At 40.6% G+C, this 27,178-nt stretch overlaps 1 protein-coding gene across 7 annotated transcripts in view; it reads right to left on the reverse strand.

The window, feature by feature from the left end:
* Positions 1-521: 521 nt before the first annotated feature.
* LOC133621217 (uncharacterized) overlaps positions 522-27,178 on the reverse strand; it is a 147,435-nt gene continuing 120,778 nt past the window's right edge. For 5 of the 7 annotated variants that reach the window (XM_061983185.2, XM_061983189.1, XM_061983192.1 and 2 more), the window contains 8 exons: positions 22,029-22,267; positions 16,644-16,932; positions 16,390-16,570; positions 6,158-6,262; positions 6,035-6,085; positions 5,913-5,967; positions 5,639-5,836; positions 522-1,204 (listed from right to left, as the gene is read on the reverse strand). In XM_061983185.2, coding sequence (XP_061839169.1) covers positions 1,194-1,204; positions 5,639-5,836; positions 5,913-5,967; positions 6,035-6,085; positions 6,158-6,262; positions 16,390-16,570; positions 16,644-16,932; positions 22,029-22,267 — 1,129 coding nt within the window. In that variant the 3' untranslated portion in view covers positions 522-1,193. The remainder of the gene's footprint in view (positions 1,205-5,638; positions 5,837-5,912; positions 5,968-6,034; positions 6,086-6,157; positions 6,263-16,389; positions 16,571-16,643; positions 16,933-22,028; positions 22,268-27,178) is intronic. The other 2 variants (XM_061983186.1, XM_061983188.1) reach the window with 2 other exon arrangements.

Below are 27,178 nucleotides of genomic sequence, written 5' to 3' on the forward strand. Positions count from 1 at the left end.
AGAAAATTAATATTTTCCCACTTCTTTGCGCTTAAATGTCATAAAGGGGGAATGCTTACCCAAAAATTTTAATAAAAGTATTTCTTCAATGCCACATTACTGGTCCTGGAGTTGAAAGACACATCCCAAATGCTCATCGGGAGTCCCGACGAGACCCGAAAATGGCAGAAAATTAATATTTTCCCACTTCTTTGCGCTTAAATGTCGTAAGGGGGAATGCTTACCCAAAAATGAAAATAAATGTATTTCGTCAATGCCACATTACTGGTCCTGGAGTTGAAAGACACATCCCAAATCCTCATCGGGAGTCCCGACTAGACCCGAAAATGGCCGAAAATTAATATTTTCCCACTTCTTTGCGATTAAATGTCGTAAGGGAGGACGCTTACCCCAAAATTTTAAACACGTCTTGCTTCAAAGCCACATTACTGGAGCCCGTACGGAGAAACCGATATTTTTAGGCGGCCCTATGGTTAAGAAACACTGCTCGACAGTCACGTTCCGAATGAACACACTATGACTTCTCAATGCCGCAGACGTTTATTGACAAAAAAACAAGCCACGTATTTATAAATGATACAGAGTACTAGACACATGTTTCCTTCCCTTTCATAAAGCTTTATTTCACAGGGCCCCTGCCAACAAGCAGGGGTCCTATAGGCAGCCGGGCTCGTTATACATTTACATACACTGTCTGTGGCTCCTCGCGTTAAATAACTCCATATTCCCAGACACAAACACACATTGTTCAACTTAACAATATCGGAAAGCACGGTAATAATAATAATAATAATAATAATAATAATAATAACAACGACCATTGTCAAACAGGTTTTTTTTTGCGCGGGGGATTTGGGGTTCTTATACTGTATTTCCTACAAATTCAGTCATCTTTAAGGTGCACCGTAAAATGCGTGTGATGTTTCAATAAAACTTGCACCAGAACACATGTTGAAGACAAGAGAATACTGAACGTGTGTGTCGTTTTATGGATGAGTGCTTATCTTATCCCAAACATGTCCTCCTCCTCCTCCTCCTCGTCCGCGTCCTCCCGTCCTGCGTCCTTTGCATGTTGTCATGGAAACAGCACAGTCGTGTTGTTGGTTTGGCACACTACTTTCTAAGCCGCTGTGTGTTGGTGGAGGCTCAAGCGGAGACATAAGGCGCGTGTCCATGGGTGGATGGTAGGCGGCTCACAGAACCTCTGCCAGGAAAACCAGACAAGAAGGTCAGACATATGACAAAACAATTTTTTTTACTATGAATATTCAAAAAAATTTGGCCCAAAATTAAGTCTTATACACTATATTGCCAAAAGTATTTGGCCACCCATCCAAATGATGAGAATCAGGTGTCCTAATCACAGGTGTATCAATCAATCAATCAATGTTTATTTATATAGCCCTAAATCACAAGTGTCTCAAAGGGCTGCACAAGCCACAACGACATCCTCGGCACAGAGCCCACATAAGGGCAAGGAAAAACTCACCCCAGTGGGACGTCGATGTGAATGACTATGAGAAACCTTGGAGAGGACCGCATATGTGGGTAACCCCCCCCCCCCCCCCCCCTAGGGGGGGCAGAGGTGGGTAGAGTAGCCAGAAATTGTACTCAAGTAAGAGTACTGTTACTTTAGACATTTATTACTCAAGTAAAAGTAAGGAGTAGTCACCCAAATATTTACTTGAGTAAAAGTAAAAAGTATGTTGTAAAAAAACTACTCAAGTACTGAGTAACTGATGAGTAACATACACACACACACATATATATATATATATATATACATATATATATATATATATATATATATATATATATATATATATATATATATATATATATATATACATATATACATACATATATATATATATATATATATATATATACATATATATATATATATATATATATATATATATATATATATACATACATTGATATATACAGTATATAATTTATTTATTTATTTTTTGCCGTTTTTGGGTACATGTTAAAGGTGTTTTAATGAATATACATGCATGTTTAACACATATAGATTCCTTTCTTTCATGAAGACAAGAATATAAGTTGGTGTATTACCTGATTCTGATGACTTGCATTGATTGTAATCAGACAGTAGTGATGATAACGTCCACGTTTTCAAATGGAGGAGAAAAAAAGTTCCTCCTTTCTGTCTAATACCACATGAAAGTGGTTGGTTTTTGGCATCTTATATGTCCAGCTTACATATTCGTTTTTATACACTTTACAAGAAATACATTGGCGGCAAACTCTGTAGCTTGCTAGCTTGTTTGCGCAGGCTTTCGGAGACTCTTATTTTGAAAGCGCAGGCGCGATGGAGCGGCACTTTTATTGTGAAGACAGGAACTGTGCAGTCAGTCTTTAGGCTTTTGACGGGGTGTACGGTTGAAATAAAAAATTGTCTTTTTTCCTTCACACTTTTGATTGATTGATTGGAACTTTTATTAGTAGATTGCACAGTACAGTATATATTCCGTACAATTGACCACTAAATGGTAACACCCCAATACGTTTTTCAACTTGTTTAAGTCAGGTCATGTGACCACCTGGCTCTGTTTGATTGGTCCAACGTCACCAGTGACTGCATCTGATTGGTGGAACGAAGTGAAACGTCACCAGTAAGGCAGGCACTATGAAGGTCTGTCTGACAGACCAAAACAAACAAAGCGTGCATTAACAGATCGATAAAAATTAGTAGCGAGCTGAATGTAGATAAAAGTAGCGGAGTAAAAGTAGCGTTTCTTCTCTATAAATATACTCAAGTAAAAGTAAAAGTATGTTGCATTAAAACTACTCTTAGAAGTACAATTTATCCCAAAAGTTACTCAAGTAGATGTAACGGAGTAAATGTAGCGCGTTACTACCCACCTCTGAGGGGGGGTTACCCACATATAAAATCAAGCACTTAGGCATGGAGACTCTTTCTACAAACATTTGTGAACGAATGGGCCGCTTTCAGTGATTTCCAGCGTGGAACTGTCATAGGATGCCACCTGTGCAACAAATCCAGTCGTGAAATTTCCTCGCTCCTAAATATTCCAAAGTCAACTGTCGGCTTTATTATCAGAAAATGGAAGAGTTTGGGAACAACAGCAACTCAGCCACCAAGTGGTAGGCCCACGTAAATTGACAGAGAGGGGTCAGCAGAGGAATTATGGTGTGGGGCATACTTGCCAACCCTCCCGATTTTCCCGGGAGACTCCCGAATTTCAGTGCCCCTCCCGAATATCTCCCGGGGCAACCCATCCATCCATCCATTTCCTACCGCTTATTCCCTTTGGGGTCGCGGGGGGCGCTGGAGCCTATCTCAGCTACAATCGGGCGGAAGGCGGGGTACACCCTGGACAAGTCGCCACCTCATCGCAGGGCCAACACAGATAGACAGACAACATTCACACACTAGGGCCAATTTAGTGTTGCCAATCAACCTATCCCCAGGTGCATGTTTTTGGAGGTGGGAGGAAGCCGGAGTACCCGGAGGGAACCCACGCAGTCATGGGGAGAACATGCACACTCCACACAGCCATTCCCCCCTAATTTCTCCTTAAAGACACTGCCTTTAGCGTCCTCTACAACCTATCGTCACGCCCGCTTTTTCTCCATACAAACGGCCCTGTCACATAATATATACGGCTTCTACACACACACACACAAGCGAATGCAAAGCATACTTGGTCAACAGCCATACAGGTCACACTGAGGGTGGCCGTATAAACAACTTTAACACTCTTACTAATATGCGCCACACTGTGAACCCACACCAAACAAGAATGACAAGCACATTTCGGGAGAACATCCGCACCGTAACACAACATAAACACAACAGAACAAATACCCAGAATCCCTTGCAGCACTAACTCTTCCGGGACGCTACACAATACACCCCCCGCTACCACCAAACCTCACCCCCCAACCCCGCCCACCTCAACCCCCCCATCTCCCAAATTCGGAGGTCTCAAGGTTGGCAAGTATAGTGTGGGGTTGTTTTTCAGGAGTTGGGCTTGGTCCCTTAGTTCCAGTGAAAGGAACTTTGAATGCTCTAGGACAGGGGTGCTCACACTTTTTCTGCAGGCGAGCTACTTTTCAATTGATCAAGTCGTGGGGATCTACCTCATTCATATATATCATTTATATTTACTTATTTATGAAATATATGTTTTTGTTAATAAGTTAAAGGTGTTTAATGATAATGCAAGCATGTTTAACACATATAGTTAATATTGTTAATACATTAAAGGTGTTTAATGATAATACAAGAATGTTTAATACATATAGTTAATATTGTTAACAAGTTAAAGGTGTTTAAAGATAATGCAAGCATGTTTAATACATATAGTTAATATTATTAATAAGTTAAAGGTGTTTAAAGATAATACAAGCATGTTTAACACATATAGTTAATATTGTTAACAAGTTAAAGGTGTTTAAAGATAATGCAAGCATGTTTAACACATATAGTTAATATTGTTAACAAGTTAAAGGTGTTTAATGATAATACAAGCATGTTTAACACATATAGTTAATATTGTTAATAAGTTAAAGGTGTTTAAAGATAATGCAAGCATGTTTAACACATATAGTTAATATTGTTAACAAGTTAAAGGTGTTTAAAGATAATACAGGCATGTTTAACACATATAGATTCCTTTCTTTCATGAAGACAAGAATATAAGTTGGTGTATTACCTGATTCTGATGACCTGCATTGATTGGAATCAGACAGTGGTGATGATAACGTCCGCATTTTCGAATGGAGGAGAAAAAAAGTCCTCCTTTCTGTCCAATACCACATGAAAGTGGTTGGTTTTTGGCATCTTATTTGTCCAGCTTCCGTACTCCTTTGTATACACTTTACAAGAAATACATTGTCGGCAAACTCCGTAGCTTGCTAGCTTGTGCACGCCAGCTTTCTGAGACTCTTGTTTTGTTAGCGCAACTGTGCAGTCGGTCTTTGGAGTTTTGACGACAGGTACGGCGCCAGAGTCTGTTGAAATAAAGTGTTTCTCGCCTTCCAGTCGGTCATTTTAATGAGCTGGCAGCAGCCAGCGTCATCTCAGAAGACCCTCGGGTGCCGTGAATGTCAATCAAGTGACGAAAGTGACGTCATAGTGAAGATTTATGATCGCTCATTTTTAGGACTATTTTTTTAATGCCTGGCTGGTGATCGACTGACACACCCTCCGAGATCGACCGGTAGCTCGCGATCGACGTAATGAGCACCCCTGCTCTAGGATACCAAAACATTTTGGACAATTCCATGCTCCCAACTTTGTGGGAACCGTTTGGAGCGGGCCCCTTCCTCTTCCAACACCACTGCAGTGCAGGGCCTTTAAGGTTTATTGGCGCTCTGTGCTTCTCCCTTCGTCCATGTACACAGCGGGATTTTAAAAAGTCATACATTTTACTTTTTGAAACCGATACCGATTATTTGCGATATTACATTTTAAAGCATTTATCGGCCGATAATATCGGCAGTCCGATATTATCGGACATCCCTACATGGGGAATATAAAAAAATATTTAAAATGTAGTCTAATCAACCAAAAATTTCAGGACAAACCTCCCGGGGGTCAGGAAGTCCCTGTTGGAGACCTCTGGTGTATGGAGTACCTCACCTGCCACATGCTGCGGTTTCATGGGTCCTGTCTTCATGAGGAAAGGTTCTCCTCCGGTGAGCAGCGCACTTTGCGATGCTGCAGGGTTGGCGCCGCTGTTCATCTGCATGATCTGCTCAAACTCGCCGTTGGCCGACACGCCGTTCTGGACTCCGTTTGACACAGGGTCGGACGCGGCGGGACTCGGCAGGTTTTCGCCTGTCCGGGAAAGACAGTATTGTGGTTCAAACTCTTCATGCGAATAGAAAACGGTGATCAATAAAGTGCAGACTACCTTTACTGAGCTCGGTGTCTTTTCCATTAACCTGCTGTGAGGCCTTCACCTCCTTCTGTGAGCACAACAACGTTATTACGACACCACGAGAGGACGCTGAGTTGCAGTTCAGAACAACCGACCTTTTCTCCTGCATCACTTTTGCGAGTCCTCTTCATGATCTCCTCAAGACGCTGCACACAAAACGAACAGGAATCAATTCGCCTCATTCAAGGCGGAACAAGACCCTTCTACTTCACCCTCACCTTCTTTCTCTCCAGGCGCTCCTGCTCTTCTTTTTGGAAGTGCTTCTCCCTCTCCATGCGCTGCTGCTCGGCCTCCTCACGGGCTTTTGCATCAGCCTCCTCCTTCTGAATAAGGACACACCACAATATTACGACAACAAACACAACAATACATCATATTTATTTATATTTGTTTATACATATTTTCTCATTTAATAACTTGAGCAAGTGTCTCCAAACTTTTGACTGGTACTAAATAAATGTAAACACATAGAAATATATATATACAGGTAAAAGCCAGTAAATTAGAATATTTTGAAAAACTTGATTTATTTCAGTAATTGCATTCAAAAGGTGTAACTTGTACATTATATTTATTCATTGCACACAGACTGATGCATTCAAATGTTTATTTCATTTAATTTTGATGATTTGAAGTGGCAACAAATGAAAATCCAAAATTCCGTGTGTCACAAAATTAGAATATTACTTAAGGCTAATACAAAAAAGGGATTTTTAGAAATGTTGGCCAACTGAAAAGTATGAAAATGAAAAATATGAGCATGTACAATACTCAATACTTGGTTGGAGCTCCTTTTGCCTCAATTACTGCGTTAATGCGGCGTGGCATGGAGTCGATGAGTTTCTGGCACTGCTCAGGTGTTATGAGAGCCCAGGTTGCTCTGATAGTGGCCTTCAACTCTTCTGCGTTTTTGGGTCTGGCATTCTGCATCTTCCTTTTCACAATACCCCACAGATTTTCTATGGGGCTAAGGTCAGGGGAGTTGGCGGGCCAATTTAGAACAGAAATACCATGGTCCGTAAACAAGGCACGGGTAGATTTTGCGCTGTGTGCAGGCGCCAAGTCCTGTTGGAACTTGAAATCTCCATCTCCATAGAGCAGGTCAGCAGCAGGAAGCATGAAGTGCTCTAAAACTTGCTGGTAGACGGCTGCGTTGACCCTGGATCTCAGGAAACAGAGTGGACCGACACCAGCAGATGACATGGCACCCCAAACCATCACCCAACCATGCAAATTTTGCATTTCCTTTGGAAATCGAGGTCCCAGAGTCTGGAGGAAGACAGGAGAGGCACAGGATCCACGTTGCCTGAAGTCTAGTGTAAAGTTTCCACCATCAGTGATGGTTTGGGGTGCCATGTCATCTGCTGGTGTCGGTCCACTCTGTTTCCTGAGATCCAGGGTCAACGCAGCCGTCTACCAGCAAGTTTTAGAGCACTTCATGCTTCTTGCTGCTGACCTGCTCTATGGAGATGGAGATTTCAAGTTCCAACAGGACTTGGCGCCTGCACACAGCGCAAAATCTACCCGTGCCTGGTTTACGGACCATGGTATTTCTGTTCTAAATTGGCCCGCCAACTCCCCTGACCTTAGCCCCATAGAAAATCTGTGGGGTATTGTGAAAAGGAAGATGCAGAATGCCAGACCCAAAAACGCAGAAGAGTTGAAGGCCACTATCAGAGCAACCTGGGCTCTCATAACACCTGAGCAGTGCCAGAAACTCATCGACTCCATGCCACGCCGCATTAACGCAGTAATTGAGGCAAAAGGAGCTCCAACCAAGTATTGAGTATTGTACATGCTCATATTTTTCATTTTCATACTTTTCAGTTGGCCAACATTTCTAAAAATCCCTTTTTTGTATTAGCCTTAAGTAATATTCTAATTTTGTGACACACGGAATTTTGGATTTTCATTTGTTGCCACTTCAAATCATCAAAATTAAATGAAATAAACATTTGAATGCATCAGTCTGTGTGCAATGAATAAATATAATGTACAAGTTACACCTTTTGAATGCAATTACTGAAATAAATCAAGTTTTTCAAAATATTCTAATTTACTGGCTTTTACCTGTATATTACAGCTGTGAATCTTTGGGTGTGCCACAATTCGATTCAATATCGATTCTTGGGGTCACGATTCGATTCAAAAACTATTTTTTCCCCGATTCAAAACAATTTTCTATTCATTCAATACATAGGATTTCAGCAAGATCTACCCCAGTCTGCTGACATGCAAGCAGAGTAGTTTATTTTTGTAAAAAACTTTTATAATTGTAAAAGACAATGTTTTATCTACTGATTGCAATAATGTAAATTTGTTTTAACTATTAAATGAACCAAAAATATGACTTATTTTATATTGGACACAGTGTGTTGTCAAGCTTATGAGATGCGATGCAAGTGTAAGCCACTGTGACACTATTGTTCATTTTTTTATTCTTTTTTATAAATGTCTAATGATAATGTCAATGAGGGATCTTTAATCACTGCTATGTTGAAATTGTAACTAATATTGATACTGTTGTTGATAATATTCATTTTTGGTTTGTTCTGTGTCGTGTTTGTGTCTCCTCTCAATTGCTCTGTGTCAAGACTTGGTCCTTGGGGTTTGTTTTCCCAGAATGCAACGGAAAGTTGGCTCGGGCAAGGCGTGAATGTGAGTACATGTTCGATATTTTAACTCAAAAAGCTCAAAAAAGGTAAAAACAAAAGGCGCGCACAAAGGCGGAGAACAAACTTGACTGCTGAAACAAAACTTGCAAAAAGGCAAAAACCTATGAACATGAAACAAAAACGTACTTGGCAAGGAACTGTGAACATGGTAGAGATGCGCGGTTTGCGGGCACAACCGCGGAGTCCGCGGATTATCCTCGGATCGGGCGGATGAAATTTAAAAAAATTAGATTTTATCCGCGGGTCGGGTCGGTTGAAATAAAAAAAAATTTGATTTTAAATAGATTCAGGCGGGTGGCAGTTAAACCAATTTGGAAATATATATACATAGTTAAATGTTGTTACCCACATACGAAAAACGAGCAGGCACCTGCTGCATATGCCACAACAGAAGAAAAAAAAGAAAAAGAGATGGACACTTTTACGGAGCGGAGAAGGCCCCCGACGCCTCGCCGGGGTCCGGGACCGAGGCCCCTTCCCCCGAGAGGGCCCCACCGGGAGCCGTAGCTGAGGCGATCCGCGAGAAGGGCCCGACGCACGTCCAGGGTCACCACCGCGCCCACCGCACCGACACCCCGCCTTGTCCGCCTTCGCCGCGGCCGGCGTCACGCGCAGCAGGTAAGCAGCTTACCTGCCCGCCACCCCCGTGGCCGGGGGCTCGTAACAGGGGTCACTCCGTGCGCTCCGCCCGCGCAGCTTACCTGCCCGCCACCCCTGTTGCCGGGGGCGCGTAACAGGGGTCACTCCGCGCGCAGTGCGCTCACGAAAGGGGTGGGGCTCACCCTGGTTGATATAGACAGCAGGACGGTGGCCATGGACGTCGGAACCCGCTAAGGAGTGTGTAACAACCCACCTGCCGAATCAACTAGCCCTGAAAATGGATGGCGCTGGAGCGTTGGGCCCATACCCGGCCGTCGCCGGCAGCGAGTCGCGCTTGGAGGTGCGCTCAGCGCGGCTCCCAAATGATTGCGCACTGGTGTGCGTCTGGGTCGTGACAGCGTGGCACGCGAATGTCTGTGCTGCATTGGATCAGTCTCCTTTCTTTAACAGGCAAAAGCTTTATAACCTCACTAATGCCTTGCATCGTCTATATTAGATATATAACAACGGGCGGGTGCGGGCGGATGGCGGGCGGGTGCGGTTCTGATCAAATGTTACATCGGGTGGATGGCGGATGGTTGACGACTTTCTGATGCGGTTGCGGATGAAATAATTTCCTATCCGCGCATCTCTAGAACATGGCATGAAGCAGAGTGATGATAAAGTGTGATGTTGCCAGACAGACTAACTGAAAACAACGGACTTAAATACTACAAACACGATTGACAACAGGTGTGTGAGACCGAACGTGAAAACAGGTGCAACTAATCGGTCGTCATGGTGACAAAACAAGAGTGCACAAATAGTCCAAAAACAAAACCGAACGTAACTAAAACAAAACATGATCACACAGACATGACACTCTGTTTATTGCACTTCTGAGTGTTGCTGGGTCGGGTTTGGTTTTGGAATTGGATTGCATTGTTATGGTATTGCTGTGTATTGTTTTGTTGGATTGATTAATAAAAATAAAATAAAAAATTAATTAAAAAAATAAAAATAAAAAATCGATTTTTTAAAAATGAGAATCGATTCTGCATCGCACAACGTGAGAATCGTGATTCGAATTGATTTTTCCCCACACCCCTAATATATATATATATATATATATATATATATATATATATATATATATATATATTAGAGATGCGCGGTTTGCGGGCACAACCGCGGAGTCCGCGGATTATCCGCGGATCGGGCGGATGAAATTTAAAAAAATTAGATTTTATCCGCGGGTCGGGTCGGGCGGTTGAAAAAAATAAAAAATAGATTTTAAATAGATTCAGGCGGGTGGCAGTTAAACCAATTGGGAAATATATATACATAGTTAAATGTTGTTACCCACATACGAAAAACGAGCAGGCACCTGCTGCATATGCCACAACAGAAGAAAAAAAAAGAAGAGATGGACACTTTTACGGAGCGGAGAAGGGACGCCTCGCCGGGGTCCGGGACCGAGGCCCCTTCCCCCGAGAGGGCCCCACCGGGAGCCGTAGCTGAGGCGATCCGCGAGAAGGGCCCGACGCACGTCCAGGGTCACCACCGCACCGACACCCCGCCTCGTCCGCCTTCGCTGCGGCCGGCGTCACGCGCAGCAGGTAAGCAGCTTACCTGCCCGCCACCCCCGGGGCTCGTAACAGGGGTCACTCCGCGCGCTCCGCCCGCGCAGCTTACCTGCCCGCCACCCCTGTTGCCGGGGGCGCGTAACAGGGGTCACTCCGCGCGCAGTGCGCTCACGAAAGGGGTGGGGCTCACCCTGGTTGATATAGACAGCAGGACGGTGGCCATGTAAGTCGGAACCCGCTAAGGAGTGTGTAACAACCCACCTGCCGAATCAACTAGCCCTGAAAATGGATGGCGCTGGAGCCTCGGGCCCATACCCGGCCGTCGCCGGCAGCGAGACGCGCTTGGAGGTGCGCTCAGCGCGGCTCCCATATGATTGCGCACTGGTGTGCGTCTGGGTCGTGACAGCGTGGCACGCGAATGTCTGTGCTGCATTGGATCAGTCTCCTTTCTTTAACAGGCAAAAGCTTTATAACCTCACTAATGCCTTGCATCGTCTATATTAGATATATAACAACGGGCGGGTGCGGGCGGATGCGGTTCTGGTCAAATGTTACATCGGGTGGATGGCGGATGGTTGACGACTTTCTGATGCGCTTGCGGATGAAATAATTGCCTATCCGCGCATCTCTAATATATATATATATATATAAAATGTTGGGGTATTTTTTAAAGTTAATTTAATTTATGCAAACAAGTAATTTAAAAGTGTGATTATTTTGATTAAAAAAAATCATTTGACAGCACCAAATTTTATATATATTTTTTTATTTTGTAAAAAGGCTAAATTCTAAAGTTTGTGTTTGGTTAATTATATCCTCACAATGTTCATTGCATTGGACACCCCTGGTATAACAAGAAGGTGGTTGTGTTTGAGAGCTACCGGCAGAGGGCAGTATAGTGCCACATTGTTCACTATATATACTCACCACCAAGCAGACAGATGCACTAAAATGAGCATCAATGCAGATTTTGACGCATTAGATTTGAAGATGTATGTAATATTACCCAACAGAGGCCAACACCTTGGACCTGCTGGATAAGACTCTGTCAAACAATGCACCTATTGAAGGAGACGGGCCGAGATCTTGGGCCCTGGCGCACACTGACGCCGCTTGTCTGCCTATCTGCACACTGCAGGGCTTGAATGAAGGAGACACAGGCCTGTCACTATCTCCTCCATCACAATGGCACCTTCAGCCGCCGCTCTTCGCCGTTATGGAGGTCACCAGCTGGCATGTGTCCGGGCAGACAAGGGGCCTCTGACTATTAGGGCTCACGCGTGACATATATAATCCGTGACGGCAGCACACATATTCTACCCTCTTTTAATCTTTCCAGATGCCAGACAGTGCATGGTCCTATGCATTAAGCAGCCCAGATGGTAAATGGCTTTACCGCATAGGAGGGGGGCTTGATCACCGGGGTCCACTCGCCTTAATGGAAAGTTGACGGCTTTACACTAACGTGTGTATTTACACTTGAAATGTGTAAATATGTATGTGGCAGCTCTGGGGGATGTTCACCACTAAAGTGGTTTTTGACAGATGACCATTGAAACAATAATTACACCATCTACTGTAATACATGTTTGATTAAAAAAAAAGAAAATATCCCAAAGATTATTTATGAGGTCAAAGGTAACTAATGTTGGGCTTTCACTTTAAATGTTTTAGAAGAGGATTTAATTGTAAAAGTTGTATTTATTATTGTTATTATTATTATGTTAGAACATTTTATTATTCTGCGATGAGGTGGCGACTTGTCCAGGGTGTACCCCGCCTTCCGCCCGATTGTAGCTGAGATAGGCTCCAGCGACCCCCGCGACCCCGAAGGGAATAAGCGGTAGAAAATGGATGGATGGGCATTTTATTATTAAACATAAAAACATTTCTCTTTAATTACATTACTATTATAAAATATTATTAGTACATATATGAAAACATTATATTTAATTATTGCACTAATATATTTAGAATGTTAACTGTAATGACAATTAAATGAAAATTGCATTACTTTTTTTATTTTTTTATTTTATTTTATTTTTTTATTAAATCAACATAGAAAAAAACACACGATACACTTTCAACTAGTGCATCAACCCAAAAATTGCATTACTTTTTATATAATTGCTTTGATTAAAAAAAATTTAAATACATTATTTTATAAAAACATTTTAATATTAAACATAAAACATATTTATATTTGAAATTAAAATATTATTATTACAAACTATTATTATTACATATATCACATACAACATTATATTTATTTATATCATTATTATATTTAGAAATGCATTTAACTGTAATGACAATTAAATGAAAACTGCATTATATATTTCTATGAAGATAATTGAAGTGAATTATAAGTGAAGTGAATTATATTTATATAGCGCTTTTCTCTAGTGACTCAAAGCGCTTTACATAGTGAAACCCAATATCTAAGTTACATTTTTAAAGCAGTGTGGGTGGCACTGGGAGCAGTTGGGTAAAGTGTCTTGCCCAAGGACACAACGGCAGTGACTAGGATGGCAAAAGCGGGGATCGAACCTGCAACCCTCAAGTTGCTGGCACGGCCGCTCTACCAACCGAGCTATACCGCCCCACAATTTCTTTGGTTTAATATTTCCAAATATTGTAATCAAGCAATAGTAAGAAATTGTTTTGTAATAGGATTTAATTGTAAACACTGTATTTATTATTGTTATTACCGTATTTTCCGCACTATTAGACGCACCTAAAAACCACAAATTTACTCAAAAGCTGACAGTGCGGCTTATAACCCGGTGCGCTTTATATATGGATTAATATTAAGATTCATTTTCATAAAGTTTAGGTCTCGCAACTACGGTAAACAGCCGCCATCTTTTTTCCCCGTAGAAGAGGAAGCGCTTCTTCTTCTACTGTAAGCAACCACCCGCCCCCGTAGAAGAAGAAGAAGCGCGCGGATATTACGTTTCATTTCCTTTGTGTGTTTACATCTGTAAAGACCACAAAATGGCTCCTACTAAGCGACAGGTTTCCGGTTCATGAAAAGACGCAATCTCTCCATCCGCACACGGACTACTATTTCACAGCAACTGCCTAAAGACTTTCAAGAAAAGCTGGCTACTTTCCGTGCATATTGTAAAAACAAGATAGCTGAAAAAAAGATCCGGTCAGAGAACATTATCAACATGGACGAGGTTCCACTGACTTTTGATATTCCTGTGAACCGCACTGTGGATACAACGGGAGCACGTACGGTGAATATTCGCACCACAGGGAATGAGAAGTCATCCTTCACTGTGGTTCTAGCTTGCCATGCTAATGGCCAGAAACTTCCACCCATGGTGATATTCAAAAGGAAGACCTTGCCAAAAGAGACCTTTCCAGCCGGCGTCATCATAAAAGCTAACTCGAAGGGATGGATGGATGAAGAAAAGATGAGCGAGTGGTTAAGGTAAGTTTACGCGAAGAGGCCGGGTGGCTTTTTTCACGCAGCTCCGTCCATGTTGATATACGACTCCATGCGCGCCCACATCACGCTGGTTTTTAATATATTATTAAAGTTTGACTGACCTATCTGACTGTTTTTTTGACATTCCCTTTAGCGCAGTTAGATGCGGCTTATAACACGGGGCGGCTTATAGGTGGACAAAGTTTTGAAATATGCCGTTCATTGAAGGCGCGGCTTATAACCCAGGGCGGCTTATGGTGCGGAAAATACGGTATTATTATTATTATTATTATTATAGAACACTATTAAACAAAAACATATATATGTATTTATATTATTATTATTATAAAATATTATTATTACATATATACAAATATTCTATTTAATTATACTATTTAGAAATACATTTAACCGTAATGATAGTTGCATTATTATGTATTTTTAGTCATCTGTGGACATTCAATGTTAATCATCTCCAAAGTCAAACAGTAAAAGTCTTTTGAAGGGCATAACAACTTTTTGGATACATATTTCTTATTGAATTTGTTTTGCTCAAATTCCCTGAGATGGGTAGGTTGTGAGTTCAAACCCCGGCCGAGTCATACCAAAGACTATACAAATGTGACCCATTACCTGCCTGCTTGGCACTCAGCATCAAGGGTTGGAATTGGGGGTTAAATCACCAAAAAGGATTCCTGGGCGCGGCCACCGCTGCTGCCCACTGCTCCCCTCACCTCCCAGGGGGTGAACAAGGGTGATGGGTCAAATGCAGAGAATAATTTCGCCACACCTTGTGTGTGTGACAATCATTGGTACCCTGGATCTCAGGAAACAGAGTGGACCGACACCAGCTGGACTGCTGCTGAGTGGTCCAAAGTCATGTTTTCTGACGAAAGCAAATTTTGCATTTCCTTTGGAAATCGAGGTCCCAGAGTCTGGAGGAAGACAGGAGAGGCACAGGATCCACGTTGCCTGAAGTCTAGTGTAAAGTTTCCACCATCAGTGATGGTTTGGGGTGCCATGTCATCTGCTGGTGTCGGTCCACTCTGTTTCCTGAGATCCAGGGTCAACGCAGCCGTCTACCAGCAAGTTTTAGAGCACTTCATGCTTCCTGCTGCTGACCTGCTCTATGGAGATGGAGATTTCAAGTTCCAACAGGACTTGGCGCCTGCACGCAGCGCAAAATCTACCCGTGCCTGGTTTACGGACCATGGTATTTCTGTTCTAAATTGGCCCGCCAACTCCCCTGACCTTAGCCCCATAGAACATCTGTGGGGTATTGTGAAAAGGAAGATGCAGAATGCCAGACCCAAAAACGCAGAAGAGTTGAAGGCCACTATCAGAGCAACCTGGGCTCTCATAACACCTGAGCAGTGCCAGAAACTCATCGACTCCATGCCACGCCGCATTAACGCAGTAATTGAGGCAAAAGGAGCTCCAACCAAGTATTGAGTATTGTACATGCTCATATTTTTCATTTTCATACTTTTCAGTTGGCCAACATTTCTAAAAATCCCTTTTTTGTATTAGCCTTAAGTAATATTCTAATTTTGTGACACACGGAATTTTGGATTTTCATTTGTTGCCACTTCAAATCATCAAAATTAAATGAAATAAACATTTGAATGCATCAGTCTGTGTGCAATGAATAAATATAATGTACAAGTTACACCTTTTGAATGCAATTACTGAAATAAATCAAGTTTTTCAAAATATTCTAATTTACTGGCTTTTACCTGTATATACCATAATTAGAAATACAATTGAAAACCTTGACATCATTTGAGGGTTTAAAAACGATTACAAAAAACATAACCTGTTGGCTATTTTTGTTTGTGGGTTAATATAATTGCTTTGGATGATATATTTTTCATCAATATGGTATAACAGTAATAATAATAAGGTTTGATGGAATAAATCGCCCTGCGATGAGATGGCGACTTGTCCAGGGTATACCCCGCCTTCCGCCCGAATGCAGCTGAGATAGACTCCAGCACCCCCCGCGACCCCGAAAGGGACAAGGGGTAGAAAATGGATGGATGGATGGAATAAATCCATGTCTGTTGTGTTCATTATCGTTTATGCACAGAACATGTGCGGAAAATGTGTTATAATGAGATCAAGGCAGCATAAATGAGTCAATTCTGATGTCAAAAATCACAAGGAGTGACCTGTTTTTGCAGCCTGTCGTTCTCCTCCTGCTCAGCTTTGGCTCGTTCCTTGGCCTGCTCCTCCTCTTCAGCCCGCTGGGCTTCGTCCCTCAGACGCTGCTGCTCGGCCATGAATCGAGCCTCCTCCTCGCGGCGCTTCCTCTCCTCTGCGTCGCGCGCCATGCCCTCCTCCCTGAGGATCCTGAGATGACGTGTCAAGGTGTTACACACATGCCGCCATATTCTCTGATTGACGCATGAACGCTGAGACGTACTTGTTCTTCTGCTCTTGCTCTTGGCGCTCCTGCTCCTCCCTCTCCCGCTGCTCCCGGGCTTGTCTGCGCTTCTCGGCGAGGACGCGAGCGGCCTCCTCGGGGTCGTTTGTGCCGGCCGATGGCCTGCCGGACGTCGCAACCGGGGCGGCGGCGGCGGCGGGTGTGGCGGGATTACTTGTGGCGTTCACTGCGGGAGACGCAGCTGGCATGGGGAGCTCTTCTTTTGGCACAAGTGGTGGGCTGGGGGCGGGAGATGTCGCTGGTGCAGCAGCCACCATGTTACTGGAGTCTATCAGAGAGGAAAGACAGGTGAATGACTGAGACTTCCTTAAATCCTAGTACCCATAGCAGCCTTGGAAGATTTCCACCACAATACCAACACTAGGGTTGTCCCGATATCAATATTTTGGTACCAAACTGTATTTCGATAATTTTCTAAATAAAGGGGACCACAAAAAATGGCATTATTGGCTTTATTTTAACAAAAAATCTTAGGGTACATTAAACATATGTTTATCATTGCTATTTAGTCCTTAAATAAAATAGTGAACATACTAGACAACTTGTCTTTTATTAGTAAGTAAGCAACAAAGGCTCCTAATTAGTCTGCTGACGTATGCAGTAACATATTGTGTCATTTACAGAGGTGGGTAGTAACGCGCTACATTTACTCCGTTACATCTACTTGAGTAACTTTTGGGATAAATTGTACTTCTAAGAGTAGTTTTAAAGCAACATACTTTTACTTTTACTTAAGTATATTTATAGAGAAGGAACGCTACTTTTACTCCGCTACTTTTATCTACATTCAGCTCGCTACTCGCTACTAATTTTTATCGATCTGTTAATGCACGCTTTGTTTGTTTTGGTCTGTCAGACAGACCTTTAAAGTGCCTGCCTTACTGGTGACGTTTCACTCCGTTCCACCAATCAGATGCAGTCACTGGTGACGTTGGACCAATCAAACAGAGCCAGGTGGTCACATGACCTGACTTAAACAAGTTGAAAAACGTATTGGGGTGTTACCATTTAGTGGTCAATAGTACGGAATATGTACTGTACTGTGCGATCTACTAATAAAAGTTCCAATCAATCAATCAAAAGTGTGAAGGAAAAAAGATACTTTTTTATTTCAACCGTACATCCCGTCAAAAGCCTAAAGACTGACCGCACATGAGGACGTTCCTGTCTTCACAATAAAAGTGCCGCTCCATCGCGCCTGCGCTTTCAAAACAAGAGTCTCCGAAAGCCAGCGCAAACAAGCTAGCAAGCTACGGAGTTTGACGCCAATATATTTCTTGTAAAGTGTATAAAAACGAATATGGAAGCTGGACAAACAAGATGCCAAAAACCCACCACTTTCATGTGGTATTAGACAGAAAGGAGGAACTTTTCTTCTCCTCCATTTGAAAATGTGGACGTTATCATCACTACTGTCTGATTACAATCAACGCAAGTCGTCAGAATCAGGTAATACACCAACTTATATTCTAGTCTTCATGAAAGAAAGGAATCTATATGTGTTAAACATGCATGTATATTCATTAAAACACCTTTAACATGTAAACAAAAACAGCTAAATAAATACATATAAATTATATACTGCATATATCAATGTATATGTATGTATGTATGTATATATATATGAGTGTGTATGTTACTCATCAGTTACTCAGTACTTGAGTAGTTTTTTCACAACATACTTTTTACTTTTACTCAAGTAAATATTTGGGTGACTACTCCTTACTTTTACTTGAGTAATACATCTCTAAAGTAACAGTACTCTTACTTGAGTACAATTTCTGGCTACTCTACCCACCTCTGGTCATTTATCATTCTTTTATTTTGTCAACATTATTAAGGACAAGTGGTAGAAAATGAATTATTAATCTACTTGTTCATTTACTGTTAATATCTGCTCACTTTCCGTTTCAACATGTTCTATCTACACTTCTGTTAAAATGTAATAATCACTTATTCTTCTGTTGTTTGATACTTTACATTAGTTTTGGATGATACCACAAATTTGGGTATCGATCCGTTACCAAGTACACTGCAAAAACTGAAATCTAAGTAAGATTAAATATCTTAAATAAGGGTGATATTTGCTTATTTTCTGTCTGATAAAATAATTCTTCTCATTAAGCAAATTGTATGTTAGTGTTTTACTTGTTTTAAGGGTTTTTGTCCTAAATGATCTCAGTAAGATATTACAGCTTGTTGCTGAGATTTGATGACCTATATTGAGTAAAACATGCTTGAAACTAGAATATCAACTGTTGCAAAGCTGTGTCATCAACACTCACAAGTATAAAACTACTTTTTTAAAGTAATAATTTCTTACTTCAAGCATGAAAAAGAAAAAAATCATGATGCCGAGCGCATATCATTATGTCAAGATAATGGCACAAGCATTTACTTAAATTAAGAATATTTTTCAACATGTTGAGCAAATAGGTCTCTTTTTCAGTGGCCTAGTGGTTAGAGACCAGGCTTTCTGCTGCGCCGCTCCCAGTCTGTGGAACGCTCTCCCTGACCACCTGAGGGCACCACAGACTGTGGATGCTTTTAAAAAAGGCTTAAAAACCCTGCTTTTTAAAAAAGCCTTTTTTTTAAAGATATATGTATACTAGTTCCAGCTATTTGGCTGTTCTAGTTTTTATTTTTATTTCTTTTTTATTATCTTTTTATTTTATTTTTTTAATACACCGTAGCACTTTGAGGTTGTTTACTTAATGTAAAGTGCTTTTTACAAATAAAATCTATTATTATTATTATTATTAGAGTGTCCGCCCTGAGATGGGTAGGTTGTGAGTTCAAACCCCGGCCGAGTCATATCAAAGACTATAAAAATGGGAGCCATTACCTCCCTGCTTGGCACTCAGCATCAAGGGTTAGAATTGGGGGTTAAATCACCAAAAATGATTCCCGGGCCCACTGCTCCCCTCACCTCCCAGGGGGTGAACAAGGGGATGGGTCAAATGCAGAGGACACATTTCACCACACCTAGTGTGTGTGTGTGTGTGTGACAATCATTGGTACTTTAACTTTTTTTTTTCTACCAAAAAGTGCACTTGTTATTAGTGAGAATGTACTTATTTTAAGGTATTTTTGGATTCATTGAAGTTAGCTAATTTCACTTGTTTTGGAAAGTCTTGACAAGCCGAATTTTCTTGTTCTATTGGCAGATAATTTTGCTTAGTTCAAATAAAATACCCGTAATTTTTGTATTTTTTTTTCTTGTTTTTGAACACTGACTTTTTGCAGTGTAGTTACAGGATCATACATTGGTCATATTCAAAGTCCCCATGTGTCCAGGGACGTATATTTCCTGAGTTTATAAACATAATATAAATAAAAAATAAACGGAAAAAGATTTTGTGATGCTAAAAAATATCGATGTCATCATAGTAGTATCGACTAGATACGCTCCTTCACTTGGTATCATTACAGTGGATGTCAGGTGTAGATCCACCCATGGCATTTGTTTACATTGTGACGCCGGTGAGCTATTGTATCCTCCTACGGTGTGTAGTGAAACATGTTTAGCTATTCCTCCTCCTCCAGTGATAATGATACTTGTAAGAAAGTCACTTTATTTGTCACCATGGAGGCGAGGATTAGTGATTTAGAAGTAGCTACTGTTGACTGCGGATGGATTATAGCTGCTAACTAGCTAACCATGTCTTAACCTCTTTAAGGCCCAAGTTGTTTGTTTACATGCTTTTTTTTATTTCTCTTTGCTATTTGGGCTTATTGGACCCTAATTAGAATAAAAATTAAGAATCATCTTTTGATATGATGTACTTAGTCCATAAGTACACAAATGTGTACTTCATGTTTAGTGACATGCTAATTCTTATTTTTGCACTTTTTTTTTCCAAATTCCATTGTATGTTATACTCTTCTGACACCACCAGATGGCAGTATACGTGTCCACATAAGCGGCCATAAGACCCCAATTCAGTAGCGTACACAATTTTGGAAATAAGAGCTAAAAGGTGCTGTCCACGCATGTGGCCACTAAGCCTTTAGTTAAAGCATCTCTTCCTGAGGGCGTTTCAGTGTTATAACTTCACCTTTGTTGTTAGTTTTTAAGCCAAAATGCGTCCATTCTCCCTTTTCTGTCTACACACTGGGTCTGCTTGTAAGTACTCTGTGATTGTGCGCTGCCGAACATGCTCCTCTGCTCGTAAAACCAGCAATGCACTGCAAAAACTGTAATGTAAGTAAGATTAAATATCTCAAATAAGGGTGATATTTGCTTAATTCTTCTCACTAAGCAGATTTTATGTTAGAGTGTTTTACTTGTTTTAAGGGTTTTGGTCCTAAATGATCTCAGTAAGATATTACAGCTTGTTGCTGAGATTTGATGACCTATATTGAGTAAAACATGCTTGAAACTAGAATATCAACTGTTGCAAAGTATAAAACTACTTTTTTTAAAGCAATAATTTCTTATTTCAAGCATGAAAAAAAAATCATGATTTTGACACAATTGTGTCTCATAATTAAAACAGATGACAGCCAAATGGACTTTGCTGTTTTATTTTCAATGAAACAATAGAAAATAGGTACTCATATAGTAGTACAGTTGGCACAGTACAGTAAACAGACATTTCTAACTATTTTGAACAGAAATAGTTCATGCACATTCAGATAAATTCTTCAAAACTACAATTACATTTATTTTGGCCGGGGGCCGGGCTGTATATATGCGCACTAATTGACTGAAAGAGCACGCACTTGGCGCGATGATGTCATGTTATCCATGGAAAAATGCATTTTTAGACAATACGATTTGCCTGAGCGGCTATTAGACCCCGAGAGTAACAAGCGGTTGCCTTGTTGCCTTTCCATTAAGAACAATAAATTAGGTTTTAGTATAAGTTTGCTGCTTTCAAGAAATGTAATGCCGAGCGCATATCATTATGTCAAGATAATGGCACTAGCATTTACTTAATCTAAGAATATTTTTCAACATATTGAGCAAAAAGGTCTCTTTTTTTTTTCTACCAAGAAAAGTACCCTCTTTATTAGTGAGAATATACTTATTTTAAGGTATTTTTGGGTTCATTGAGGTTAGCTAATTTTACTTGTTTTGGAAAGTCTTGACAAGCCAAATTTTCTTGTTCTATTGGCAGATTATTTTGCTTGGTTCAAATAAAATACCCCTCATTTTTGTATTTTTTTTTTTCTTGTTTTTGAACACTGACTTTTTGCAGCGTGCCACGACGTAACAACAAGCGCCGTCATGCCCGTTAACAAAAAAAAGGGGAAGGAACATTGGTACTTTTTAGAGGCGGTATAGTACCGAATATGATTCATTAGTATCGTGGTACTATACTAGCACCGGTATACCATACATCCCTAACCAACACTCACTCTTTTTCTCCTCTGAACTATCAGGCTCCTTGGATTCTTGGCCTGTTTCCACGGTGACCGTCGTGACCGTCTGGGGCTGGACCCTGGCGGGTGTCTGGGCCCGCTTGGGCCGTGTCTTGGAGCCGGGTGGGGGTGTCTTCTTCCCCGTGGGGGTCTTGACCGCCGGCACCAAAGGAGATAAGGGACGACTTTTAGGAGCAGCTGGTGACGGAGGTCTTGTTCTGGGCTTAGGGGTGCTGCTGAGACAGGAGAGGAGAAATGAGACAAATGAGTCTCCAGGTGCAGTTGTGTACAAAAATGATAACTAGGTCAAGTAGAAGAGACTGTGCTCTGTGTTGACACCATTCTTTGGCTCTGGGTGTGAGATGAACGCATCAGTCTGGAAGACCTAGTTCTGTTTGAACGTTCCTCACTCGCATGCAAACAGCTCTGCTCTTGCCAGACTGCCTGAACAAAGTCCAGCATAACTTTTCTTAATAGTTAGATGAGAGCCTTGCCGACCATCTGTCTCAAACAAACCTGCTCCCAAAAGGAATAAATCTCACTGACTAAAACAGGTGCGTCCAAATTATGGCCCGGGGGGACATTTTTGGCCAGGAGCTCGTTTTTTATTGGCCACCGGCATAGTCCATATAAAATTCATTAATTGTTATTAAGATAAGATATCAGTGGCACCTCCGTGTACAAAGCCTTCATTGCACAAACATTACAATTTAAGAGCCACAGACCGAATAAAAAGATGCTACTTTGCAGTTTTTTTTACAACATTTGTTTTGGTCGCTCAATATTTGTCATGTCGGTGTAAACAGGTGAAATCCGTGTATACATACTATTGAAAAATAATTCCAGGTGTGTGTGTGTGTGTGTGCGTGAGACAAAAACATTTCAGTAGTGTTTATAAGAGTGTTTCAGTAGTGTTTATAAGAATGTTTCAGTAGTGTTTATAAGAGTGTTTCAGTAGTGTATGTAAGAATGTTTCAGTAGTGTTTATAAGAGTGTTTCAGTAGTGTTTATAAGAGTGTTTCAGTAGTGTTTATAAGAGTGTTTCAGTAGTGTATGTAAGAGCATTTCAGTAGTGTTTATAAGAGTGTTTCAGTAGTGTATGTAAGAGCATTTCAGTAGTGTTTATAAGAGTGTTTCAGTAGTATTTATAAGAGCATTTCAGTAGTGTTTATAAGAGTGTTTCAGTAGTGTATGTAAGAGCGTTTCAGTAGTGTTTATAAGAGTGTTTCAGTAGTATTTATAAGAGCATTTCAGTAGTGTATGTAAGAGCATTTCAGTAGTGTTTATAAGAGTGTTTCAGTAGTATTTATAAGAGCATTTCAGTAGTGTTTATAAGAGTGTTTCAGTAGTGTATGTAAGAGCGTTTCAGTAGTGTTTATAAGAGTGTTTCAGTAGTATTTATAAGACCATTTCAGTAGTGTTTATAAGAGTGTTTCAGTAGTGTATGTAAGAGCGTTTCAGTAGTGTTTATAAGAGTGTTTCAGTAGTGTATGTAAGAGCATTTCAGTAGTGTTTATAAGAGTGTTTCAGTAGTGTATGTAAGAGCGTTTCAGTAGTGTTTATAAGAGTGTTTCAGTAGTATTTATAAGAGCATTTCAGTAGTGTTTATAAGAGTGTTTCAGTAGTGTATGTAAGAGTGTTTCAGTAGTGTTTATAAGAGTGTTTCAGTAGTGTTTATAAGAGTGTTTCAGTAGTGTTTATAAGAGTGTTTCAGTAGTGTATGTAAGAGCATTTCAGTAGTGTTTATAAGAGTGTTTCAGTAGTGTATGTAAGAGCATTTCAGTAGTGTTTATAAGAGTGTTTCAGTAGTGTATGTAAGAGCATTTCAGTAGTGTTTATAAGAGTGTTTCAGTAGTGTATGTAAGAGCATTTCAGTAGTGTTTATAAGAGTGTTTCAGTAGTGTATGTAAGAGCGTTTCAGTAGTGTTTATAAGAGTGTTTCAGTAGTGTATGTAAGAATGTTTCAGTAGTGTTTATAAGAGTGTTTCAGTAGTGTATGTAAGAATGTTTCAGTAGTGTTTATAAGAGTGTTTCAGTAGTGTATGTAAGAATGTTTCAGTAGTGTTTATAAGAGTGTTTCAGTAGTGTATGTAAGAATGTTTCAGTAGTGTTTATAAGAGTGTTTCAGTAGTGTATGTAAGAATGTTTCAGTAGTGTTTATAAGAGTGTTTCAGTAGTGTTTATAAGAGTGTTTCAGTAGTGTTTATAAGAGTGTTTCAGTAGTGTATGTAAGAGCATTTCAGTAGTGTTTATAAGAGTGTTTCAGTAGTGTATGTAAGAGCATTTCAGTAGTGTTTATAAGAGTGTTTCAGTAGTATTTATAAGAGCATTTCAGTAGTGTTTATAAGAGTGTTTCAGTAGTGTATGTAAGAGCGTTTCAGTAGTGTTTATAAGAGTGTTTCAGTAGTATTTATAAGAGCATTTCAGTAGTGTATGTAAGAGCATTTCAGTAGTGTTTATAAGAGTGTTTCAGTAGTGTGTATAAAAGAAGAACATTTCAGTTGTTTATGTGAGAGCATTTCAGTAGTGTATGTAAGAGCATTTCAGTAGTGTTTATAAGAGTGTTTCAGTAGTATTTATAAGAGCATTTCAGTAGTGTTTATAAGAGTGTTTCAGTAGTGTATGTAAGAGCGTTTCAGTAGTGTTTATAAGAGTGTTTCAGTAGTATTTATAAGAGCATTTCAGTAGTGTATGTAAGAGCATTTCAGTAGTGTTTATAAGAGTGTTTCAGTAGTGTGTATAAAAGAAGAACATTTCAGTTGTTTATGTGAGAGCATTTCAGTAGTGTATGTAAGAGCATTTCAGTAGTGTTTATAAGAGTGTTTCAGTAGTATGTATAAAAGAAAAAGATTTCAGTTGTTTATGTGAGAGCATTTCAGTAGTGTATGTAAGAGGTAATTCTGAATAATGTCCCTAACGGCCCCTCATAACTTTGCAGTTTTTTTTTACAGCATTTGTTTTGGTCGCTCAATATTTGTCATGTCGGTGTAATCATGTTTTGTTTTAGTCATGTTTTGTTTAGTTATTGGACTCTTTAGTTTCTGGCTTTTCCCTCCTTGGTCTTGTTTCCATAGTTACCCATTAGTTTCACCTGTTTCACGTTTGGACTCATTGTGCACTCTTGTTTGTCACCACAGCAACCCATTAGTTTTCACCTGTCACGTCACGCACCTGTTTCACGTTTGGAGTCACGCACCTGTTTTCACTAATCATGTCTGTAGTGTTTAAGTTCATTGTTTTCAGTTTGTCGTTCTGGTGACATCCCGCATTCTTACCCCTGTCACACTCTGCCGCCTTTAGGGGCGGCATGGCGTAGTGGGTAGAGCAACCGTGCCAGAAACCTGAGGGTTGCAGGTTCGCTCCCCGCCTCTTACCATCCCAAAAAAAATCGCTGCCGTTGTGTCCTTGGGCGGGACACTTCACCCTTTGCCCCCGGTGCCACTCACACCGGTGAATTGTATGATGAATGATAGGTGGTGGTCGGAGGGGCCGTTGGCGCAAATTGCAGCCACGCTTCCGTCAGTCTACCCCAGGGCAGCTGTGGCTATGAAAGTAGCTTACCACCACCAGGTGTGAATGATTGATGGGTTCTACATGTAAAGCGACTTTGGGTACTTAGAAAAGCGCTATATAAATCCCAGTTATTATTATTATTATTATTATTATTATTATTATTACCTCTGCGCACTTCATGCCATGTCCAAGTAAGTTTTTTCTATTAATGCCACAGTTAGTGTTTTTGTTTAATTGTTCACAGTTTTTTTGCCCACGTGCAAGTCTTTTTGTTTCGTTAGTCAAGTTTGTACATCCGCCTTGAGCGCGCTTTTTGTTCCTTTGAGTGTTATTATTATATCAAATATGTATTTACCTTCACGCCATGACCAGTCCAGCTTTACTTGCATCTCGGGAAAACAAACACACCATAGTCCACGTCTTGACAATATTAGTCCAAAGATAGCAATGGACTACTATACATTCAGGAAGTATCCACAGCGTTGTTGACACTGCCTCAACCCCCCGCTTCCACTGGACGACAGGAAGATTAACCGACGAGGTAAAGTGGATTTTGTTTTGATTACTCATCATTGTGGTAACCTGGCTGTTAAAGTTAAGGAGTTTTTTGTCATTTCACACCGTGAGTGCACCACCGGGTTAGTGACATGTGTGTGTGTTGTTGCTGTTGCTGTGTGTGTGTGTGTGCTGCAAATGAGGAGGACAGTTCAGCTAGTTGGATCCATCACTGTCACGTGCGGGTCGCATCTTTATGCGCGATCGTGCCTCCGGATGCAAAACGGACAACTCCGGACGAAAACGTGAAGGTAGGAGACGATTTATTAATCAGAAATCATGCACTATAGCGAAAGACAGAAAACAAACAAAAGAGAAGCGTGCCGAATCGCACGGGAAGCAAAGGCAACAACTTAGCACAGGAATCGAGAACAGGAATAAACCAACGTAACAGTTGCATACCGCAAACAAAGAAGCCAGGACGAGTGATTAACGAAGGCAGGCTTAAATAATAATCTCATGATTAGCGACAGGTGTGATCCGAACAAATGAGGCAGGTGAAACTAATGAGTCGCCGTGGTGACAAAACAAACAAGGACGCGCAAAACTAGTTAGTCCAAAACTAACAGAACATCATACCTGCCAACTTTTGAAATTAGAAAAACCTAGCGCAAAATGATTATTAGCATTCAGACAGGTTAAAATGTTGCTAAAACCATCACTTTTCTATCAGTCACAGTGACTTTTCAAAACAAAAATATTACAGCAAAAATCATATGGGTTGATTGACATGTTTATTCTGTAAGCTAACTTCAATAGTTTGAAATTATTTTGACAGTTAATGCCAGTTATCCTGTCAACCTTTCACAAGACTTCAATTTGTTCATTGAAAGTATAAACAGTATAAACACTTTTTACAGTAAACAAATGGTAAAACAGTACTAAACAATTCCATTAAAAGAAAAATTGGTGTCATTATTATCATACTGTAAACATGGTAAGCTAACTTCATTAAAATTAATAGTCCTGTCAATAGCATGGAATTACAATTCAAATGTAGTTTTTTTGGAAGCCTTTCAAAAGAATTCAAAATATGAAAAATTCATGAAAATTAATTGAAGCCATCAGACACTTGAAAA

This window comes from Nerophis lumbriciformis, linkage group LG21 (genome assembly GCF_033978685.3).
Source record: "Nerophis lumbriciformis linkage group LG21, RoL_Nlum_v2.1, whole genome shotgun sequence".
In the NCBI taxonomy this organism is placed as follows: Eukaryota; Metazoa; Chordata; class Actinopteri; order Syngnathiformes; family Syngnathidae; genus Nerophis; species Nerophis lumbriciformis.